General features: G+C 43.4%; 1 protein-coding gene and 2 non-coding genes across 3 annotated transcripts; all 3 read right to left on the bottom strand.

Annotated features, from left to right (window-relative positions):
* Positions 1–3495: 3495 nt before the first annotated feature.
* trnav-uac lies at positions 3496–3568 on the bottom strand. The gene has a single exon. It is a non-coding gene; the product is annotated as a tRNA-Val (tRNA).
* A 470-nt stretch (positions 3569–4038) lies between these two features.
* trnai-uau lies at positions 4039–4111 on the bottom strand. Its single transcript has one exon. It is a non-coding gene; the product is annotated as a tRNA-Ile (tRNA).
* A 683-nt stretch (positions 4112–4794) lies between these two features.
* Positions 4795–8812, bottom strand: LOC118302007 (C-type lectin domain family 17, member A-like). The gene is made up of 6 exons (XM_035627786.2): positions 7747–8812; positions 7364–7473; positions 7079–7206; positions 6799–6930; positions 6529–6625; positions 4795–5983 (listed from the first exon to the last, which is right to left on the bottom strand). Exons 2-6 carry the CDS (start codon positions 7425–7427, stop codon positions 5916–5918), a joined length of 489 nt encoding a protein of 162 aa, XP_035483679.1. The 5' UTR covers positions 7428–7473; positions 7747–8812; the 3' UTR covers positions 4795–5915.
* Between the last annotated feature and the right edge of the window lie 243 nt (positions 8813–9055).

Raw genomic sequence — 9055 nt, 5'->3', positions numbered from 1 at the left:
AAATGTTTTCCTGAAGATGTTGCGGTGCCAAGACCAGATTTCCTCCCATTTTGCATTTCGAGAATGAAGCGGGAATGTGGATACTAACGTGGGAACAAGTCCTTCCACCAAGTGAAAATCTGTCCAGGAGTTCTTTCTCCTGCTCTCAACAGACCGACGACCGACACAGAGATGAACACGTCACGTCCTCGAGGTCATGACCAACTGTCAGCGGTCAAATCACTGAGTGTAATAATTCCTCCTGAGGCAGAAACATAGTCACTGATGTGACACACACACACACACACACGCACACACACACACACACTGTGCAGGAGGTTGACGTTTCCATGTAAATTATAATGACATATATAATGTCACAGCTCATCACTCACACACTGACGACGTCTCCGTGTGGAAACAGAAATTAGACAAAGCAGTTTGTCATTGTGTGTGTGTGTGTGTGTGTGTGTGTGTGTGTGTGTGTGTGTGTGTGTGTGTGTGTGTGTGTGTGTGTGAGTGTGGTCCACAGGAATATTTGGTTCATTTCAAAATATTCAGTGAAGTCCGAGTGACGTTCGCTCACTCTCAGATTGGTCGTTTCCCTCCGGCCCAGACGACTGAATCATCTCTGGGAAATTGAATTTTTGTAAGTCTGAAATATTTCGGTCGGATCAGCTGATGACTCATGGACGGGGTCGGGAGGTCAATGAGGTCCTCAGTTTTCCTGTGGTCTGACTCTTCCTCTCTTCCTCCCTAACTGGGAAGAATCCACCTTCTTCACTTGGTCGCTTCTTGTTTCCTTCGTAGCTTTTGTTCGAGGAAACTTGATTCATGCTTTGGAAATTAGGAATCATCCACTTCACTTGAACTCAGAGTTCGGTACTTCCATGTTCTTCAATGCTTTACTCCTCTTCTCTTTTATAATGAAAAGCTTCCTTCACGATGTTTCCTAGACAGGAATCCTCTTTGCTCCTGACTCCATGAAGCTTTTTCAGTGAAGAAGCTTCGTCTTTCTTCACACTGATGCCTCCTGTACTTCCTCCCTCATCCATTCCTCTCTGTCTTATAGTCGGAATGTCGAGAACTTCACATTCGGACAAAGTAACGGATATTGGAAATTTTGTTCTAACTCTTTTTCTAAAATTGTGAAAAAATATTTTCACTGAAATCGAGAATTAAATCGGAACGTTGAGTAAAAAAGTCAGATTGTCGAGACTAAAATCTGAATTTCAAGAATAAACAATTCACTGATTTTCCCAGAGAATAATTCCAGTGGATCTAGGTGAAAACAATCCGACTCATTTATTGGACTGATTCTTGTTTCATCCTCGTTCACGACCGTCGACCGAGGAAGAAGAAGAGTCGCTCAGGTTTCACACTGTAAACGTGCTCGTGCGGTCGCAGTGTGGGTGATGATGATGTAAGTGGAGTTGTGCGAGAGGGTGCGTTTGGTTTGTCACCTCGCCTCCGGGTGACGGCGCGGTGGGCGGAGTTGTCACCTCTCACCCGCTGCCGGGAGCAGATGGACGAGGAGACGCTCGACTGGAAACCATCTGCGGCTCCTCTCGCACAACAAAGACCTAACGAGCCTCCGTCCTCGTCTCGACGCTCGGGCGGCGTCTGTTCCTCGGGTGTCGTCGGAGACGCTCAGACACAGGACGAGAGCGACGCAGACAGAAAGAAGAGCGTTTGTGATGTTTGAGGAAGTGATGAGATGAGGTGGAGGTGCAGGAAGAGGAGCGTTTGCTCTCGGATCTCAGAGAACAGCAAGAAGGTTCTGGGTTCGAGTCCCGGTTCAAACCAACCATGGCCTTTCTGTGTGGAGTTTGCATGTTCTCCCCGTGTGTGCGTGGGTTCTCTCCAGGTTCTCCGTCTTCCTCCCACAGTCCAGACACATGCAGAATGGGGTCAGGTTCATTGGAGACTCTGAATTGACCGTAGGTGTGAATGTGAGAGTGAATGGTTGTTTGTCTCTGTATGTGGCCCTGTGATAGGCTGGGACCTGTCCAGGGTGAATCCCGCCTCTCGCCCAATGTCAGCTGGGATTGGCGCCAGCACCCCGTGACCCTTAAATGGATAAAGCGGCAGACGATGGATGGATGCTCTTTTCTCTCTGGCTCCAGATTCAGATTCCTCTGATGGGATTCTGCTGCGTTTGATTTGTCTGGCTGGGCTTTATTTATTTCATTTTATTTATTTCTTGGCAGCTGTTGGAACAGAAATGCTCCGGCCTTTTGATTTTACTCAGACGGTTCGGTGCTCCAGAGGCAGACGAACCAAACGCTGCGTTCAGGCTCCCGCTTTTTGTTTGTTCTGTAGCTCTTTGATATCTGGCTGATGAAACCTTAATGTAACACGAAGCCTACGAGCTGTTTGTATAGAGTTTACAGCAAACAACAGCAGGACACACTGAACGTACAGGAAGTGTAGCTCTGTCGTCAGGAGGACACCTTAACAAACGTCAAGAAGAGACAAAACTGAATCATAGGAGGAAAACAAATTCATATCTACGTCACATTCACTCGTTTGTCAGACGCTTTTATCCGAAGCAAACCTGAGCAAGAACCTGCATAAAAGCTGATGACGCTTCAGGACCAGTGGTGTCTTGAAAGCTCCTGGGAATTGTAGTTGATTTTGACAACACGTCTAAGAGGTTTAAGGGCACTTTCACGCTGGCCTCTTTTGGTCCAAAATTGCAGGTGTGAAAGTTTCTTCGGACCACGGTCCAGACCAACGGACCAAAATTTGGTAATACCAAAAGAGGTGGTCTCAGTCCGGAACTATCTGAACTATGATTTGGTTCGTTAGCAGCGTGAAAACAGGTTCCTCGGACCAATTACAGGAAGTTGAGGCAGATAGCTATCATAGAAGTAAAACAAAAAAAAAGCAAAGAGGAAGCTACCCCGCCGAATCCCCTCCAATGAAAATTTTTCCAATCGCAACCCATTATCTGATAATGGCCGGTGTTTATAACATGACATGACGAACAAGATGGCTGCCGCTGATGAACGAGCATTTGACTAAAAGTACCTGATATTTTCACATTTTTTGCACAAAAACAGAAGTTCACAGACGTTGTGGAATGATCATCACAGACGACTCCTATCTGCTCTGGTCTGTTGCTCAACACATGTTTCCTTCAATCATAAAATCGAGGTTTGCTTCCACTATGGAACCCATACAATTGCTTCTTGCTTTCTGATTTGATGTTGGTACGTACAGGATTGTGATCATGGCTGAGCTTTGTCGAGGAACATGGTTGTTGGAACGTTCATCTGTTCCCGTCATAGTTCACTTCAGCCCTGTGGTGTAGGACAGAGTCCTGCTGCCAAAATCTTACTGATGCTCCCGCCGCAACTTATCATGGTGCGTTCACACCAAACAGGATGCAAATTTTCCATGAGATGAGAATACATCCAAAGTCAATGCAAGAGTGAAAAGTAATTAGCTATATTTGAACCTTGAGCTAAACTTTCATGTGATGCGTTTTCATTAAAGCTAGTTGCCGATGTTTGGTTCCACTGGGGATTGAACCCAGGACTTTCTGCGTGTAAAGCAGACGTGATGACCACTACACTATGAAACCACTGGCTGAGAAAGATCTCAAATCAAACTTCTCCTTGTCAGACTTGAGCGTGTAGATTCTGTTGATGGTTCAGCGAGTGTGAACCTGGAGGATTGTGTTCTGTCTCTATGTGACTGTGGTGAGGTGCTACGATCTCCTGTGAGAGGATCCAGAGTGAAGCTGAACTCTAGATCAGTTCATTATCTCCAACATTCAGCAGCAAACTGTTCCAACTTGAAGAACTGTGAACAAAGCTGGTGAATTTTTTCCAGCAGCAGCTCCTCAGGTTTCAGGAAGCAGAGTATCATGTACTGCGTTCAGTTGTGTTTCCCGTCCGGTCTTAAATCCTAAACCTTGTAAATATACAGGCGCTTCCGCGTCTTTGGATCGTATACGATGACCTGAGCAGTGAGAGGTTTCATGTTTCAGCAGTTTAAAAAGTTTGCTCGATTGTCATTGTTTCACGCGTATGTGGCAACATGACGGACGTGTGGTTCCACTGGGGATCGAACCTAGGACTTTCTGCGCATACAGCAGACGTGATGACCACTACACTATGAAACCACTGTTGAAGCCAAAGCCCCTCGCTCAACGGCACCTCGGTTTTAGGTCATACACGTAGTGGATGTATGTGTGTGTAAGTATGGAAAGGAAAAAGAGCAACAGAGCTGTGTGAAAAGAGACAAAGACAGAACACACTCTGTGTGTGTGTGTGTGTGTGTGTGTGTGTGTGTGTGTGTGTGTGTGTGTGTGTGTGTGTGTGTGTGTGTGTGTGTGATGGATGCTGTGCGGAGCCGCAGGTAATAATAGCCATGATGGATTCACAGCTGGTCTGGTGAGCTGCGGCTCAGTCGATGAAGATGAAGATGTGCTGGAGCTGCCGCCGCTCCGCTCCGGGTCCGACCCGAGCTCCGGGAGATATTAATGACAACCGCCTCACCCGACTGCCCCCCCCCCCCCTCCACCACATACTGTACCATCACACCATTGGTCAGTGGCTTACAATGACGGTTGTTTTCAGGGCAGAAGCATCAATCTGAGTTCCTCTCGGTTAATTCAGCAGGGAAACGGTGTCGAGCCGTGAGTGTCTGTAATTAACGTGGAAGAAATTACTCACCAGCACATTAAACCTAAACACCTGCAACATCTTATTCCTCCTCGGTGACGTGACAAGAAAGAACAAAAAATCATGTTTTCATAAAAGCTGCGAGATGGTTCGTCTACATTTACACACAAACACAACATGGTGTAACTCACCTCGTTTATTCATCAACCGCTTCTTTCAGTAAAGTAAATAAATTATTTAAAATAACGTCCCGTCAGCTCTGTAAGATTCAATTCAATTTTATTTACAAGGATGTTTTACCTCGCTCAGAACCTCAATGTTTTCTTTAGAACTTTTACATTTAAAATGTAATATTTCAACATCAGAAACTAGTAAAATGTCTGCGACTAGAATTAAAAACTGCTATAAAAATGGACAAATTGATGTGTCTAGTTGCCATCCAATCAAACACGGGATCGGAGCCAGAATCAAACTGTGAACAGTGAAAACGACCTCCAGATTGTGAAGATGTTAAAACTCCAGCTCAGTGTTTCAGTTTGTACGAGGACAACTGACCTTTAACTTGGATTTGTTGGGTTTTTGTCTGTAATGTTGTAATTGTAATATACCTCACTATGTGCCACTAAGTGCCTTGAGAAAATGTATGTTGTGATTTGGCGCTATACAAATAAAATTGAATTGTATTGAACTGAACAATGTCCAACAACCTTAAAGTATCACTGTGATCATTCATTTTAAATGTCATTATATCCAAACACACAGCAGAGCTGCTGTTATTAACCAGGTTTCTGTTGATTTTGTCACATTACACCTGGGTTATGAATTGGGAATTTTATCAGCAGCTTGGTGAATGTGTAGAGTTTATGGACCACGGTTAAATCTCTGTTTCTTACAACAGGATAGAAAGTACAGACAATGACAATTTACCTAAATTCAGCAGGACTTGGTTCCTCTGCTTTATCAATATCTACACTAAACACAGTTCTGTCGTCTCTGTCCTGCTGTTATTAGAGACATTATAAAACTAACCAAAGCTGAAAGCACCACATGGATTTACTTTGCTATGCAGACGACACCCAGCTGTATGTATCTATGAAACCAGATGAAACTAATCAGGTAATTATACTGTATGTCAGGCTCAGTCTGCAGTACGTGTACAATGGCTACAACTGTCATTCTGCTGGACACATACAGAAATGAAAAAATCCATGTTTGCTGATGCTAAACAGTTATTACAGTAAATATTAAAGGTTGCATTCACAGAGGTTACAGTGAAGCAGGCTCATCAGCTGGAGACAACGATCACCCCGTCTTCTGACAGACAAAGTTCCTTGTTGCTGAACATGATATGCCTTTCCACAAACCATAGACTGAAAAAGCAAAAGGACAAACCAGATTAAGATTCAGGGTCATTGTGAGGTTAAATATCCACAATTCATTTCTAACAGTTGAATGAAAAAAAAACTTGCTCCTACACTCCACAGACAGGAGATGTGTTCAATAGTGGGAAAGTCTGGTGGTGACTGCCTTTGTTTTTGCTCTTTGGTTTTGGACGGAACAGAAAAGATATGACGTGTTGACAAAGTTGTCAGGTGGGAGGGGCTGCTGGTTCTGTTAGTGTTTTTTCATGTTCTGTTTTCTCATTTCAGTATTTTCTTCAGACAATATATTTAATCTTCTCAAGCAAACGTTAGCTCCTTCTTTACTGTGCAAACATGACAGTGACATAATTCTCTTCAAGAAAAGACAATAGTAAATATATATATATATATATATATGTGTGTGTGTGTGTATATATTTCTATAAGGTCAGTCCAGTGTGACTCCAGTGTATACACACACACACACACACACACACACAAATATATATATATATATATATATATATATTACTACCTTCATTTTTTAAAACTTACTGGTGATTTCTGCACAGTCCTCAGCCTGTTCATTCAGGAAGTTGCGACGGCCTCCATCGCTCACTCGTCCACTTCCGTCAGCCCATTGAAATTCACCCTTAAAAGAGAAACCAGTGAATTTGGTGTCAGTGAACTATGAACCATCTACAGACTATGGAGGCCGTTTTGGAAAAGTTCAGTTTTGTGGAGAACGTGTTGTTTCATTGTGGATTAAGAACTGACACTGAGAGAAGATTCATGTGGACGTAGTCTGAGACTCTCACTGCTCACCTCTTGTTTTCTGGCTCCGAGCCAGTGAGGAACCCTTTCATTTTTTTCAATGAACCACTGACACAGCACTTGGATAAGGTCGTCTCTTCCCCTGAATGACACCAAATTAGCACCTTGATTTTGGCAGAACATCTGAAAGAAACAGAAATAATCATTTACTTCGTCATCATGTGTTCAGTGTTTCATATATAATTAAAACATTATTACAAAATCTAACTATCTGACTCAGCTGAGCTTCATGCACTACGACAGTCTGAGCAGGTGTGTTTGTTATATTCACCTCTGCATCGTCATACGTTTCCGCAGTCGGAGCGTTCAACACACAGCGACTGCTGTCCAGCCGGTACCATCCAGAACCACATGGTACAAGACTAAAATGCTCCTGGCATTCTTGCTCCTCATTTTCTCCTGCAACACAGAACAGAACGAAGAAATGTTGTTGGTTTTGTGATCCCGTTGCCAGATAAACGGGCGGATCCATAAAATGTTTCTTTCACTTTCTTTCACTGATGAAATGCGTTAGCTCTCACACCTTCTAGTTCTGTGTTCTGTATTTGATTCTTACCGGCTGCAGAGTTCTTCATGAACATCAGGACCACCAACAGGACGGCGGTTACAACAGGAAGCATGGCTCCGATCTCAGATTGTCACAGCTCTTCACAACTGGAATATCAACTGGAAATGTCACAGTTCAGCTCTGTTACCACAAACAACAGGGTTTTTGTTTCTAGTCTCAGACATTTCACTAGTTTCTGATGTTGAATAATTTATTTTTAATATAAAAGTTCTCAAGAAAACACTGAGGTTCTGAGGCGGATAAATACTGTTGATCGTGTGTGTGAATGATGTTTGTATAACTTGTCAATAACACCTGTGATAGGTGAAATAAAATAGTTTTCTCCCCCAGAACTTGGATCAAATTGATCTTTTTTCCAGAAGAGAACTCACCTCAGACGTGTTGGTGTTGTTCCTCGTTCCACCTCCGTCTGGTCGTCTGATCTCTGACTCTTAAATGTTCACTTCTGATGCCCTGAATACATGTTGATTTCACTGTTCAAAGCTTAGCAAGTGTTACATTAAAACTCAGGAGCTCATTGGACGAGAATTTGCCACTTTCTCAGGCCACAGTTAGAACCCAGGGTGATGATTCCCTCGGGAGCTGAACCATGTCGTTTTCCCAGTGCATTTCAAACAAATAATTAATTAAGTAATTCTCTCTGAAATAATAGATCATTTCATGGAAACCCAAATATTTGCTGAGAAGCATTTGAATGTGAAAACATGAGATTAAAATACTGAGGTTAAGAAGATGCTAATCTATCCAAATATTCCCTGAGAAACCAGGACACAGGATGCTGCTGGGCAGAATTTTCAATTTTTCCTCAAAGTTGATTCAACTGTCTCTCCGGTAAACAGGCGTTAAGTATCTGTGGAATTTCTGTCCATGATAATTATTTTCCAACTTTCACACATGAAATCAAAAAAGAACGAATATTGTTATTGATAAAAAAATCCCCTGAGTTATACCTTGAATCACACCACGTTCATTTTGTATGTAATGATTGAGATCTCAGGAGTTTGCCCCGTCAATGAAAACTGCCTGTAACATCAGGAGCAACAGAGGAGATGGAATCTGCCAACAGCTCTGATGCTTTTCATCCATCCATCATCTATATGGCTTCATCCTTCAACGGTCGAGAGGCGTTGTTCGCCCTGGACAGCTCGCCAAACCTATCACAGGGCCGACATTCAGAGACAACCAACCTATGGTCAATTTAGAGTCTCCAATCAACCTAATACCCCAATCTGCATGTGTCTGGACTGTGGGAGGAAGTCGGAGAACCCGAGGAGAGAACCCCCAGCAGACACTCGGTGAACTGGCATACTCCACACTGGGTGGTTCAAACAGTGTTTTGAGACCGAGAACCTTCTTCCTTTAGGCGACAGCGCAAAGAACTGCACCACCGTGTCGCCCTGAGACTTTACAAAACCTAGGTTGTGGTCAAATTGTCAAATTTGCTTTGGAAGATTCCTGACTGAGTGAAATGACCTAGAAGGATCCACTATTCCTTGTCCTCAATGGAAAACGTCATGAGGTCAAGGAAAGGTGTAAAGGAGGATTCATGGGACTTAGAAAAAGCCGACAGCGCTGCTCAGAGAATGCGACTCCACTGACACTAAACTACATCATTATGTGAAGGTGGATGTTGTTGATGGTTCTGCCGTGGTGAAACTACACATTTCTGAAAAAAAAACT

This window comes from Scophthalmus maximus, chromosome 4 (genome assembly GCF_022379125.1).
Source record: "Scophthalmus maximus strain ysfricsl-2021 chromosome 4, ASM2237912v1, whole genome shotgun sequence".
NCBI classification, from domain to species: Eukaryota; Metazoa; Chordata; class Actinopteri; order Pleuronectiformes; family Scophthalmidae; genus Scophthalmus; species Scophthalmus maximus.
This window is presented reverse-complemented; position numbering and strand designations above follow the sequence as displayed.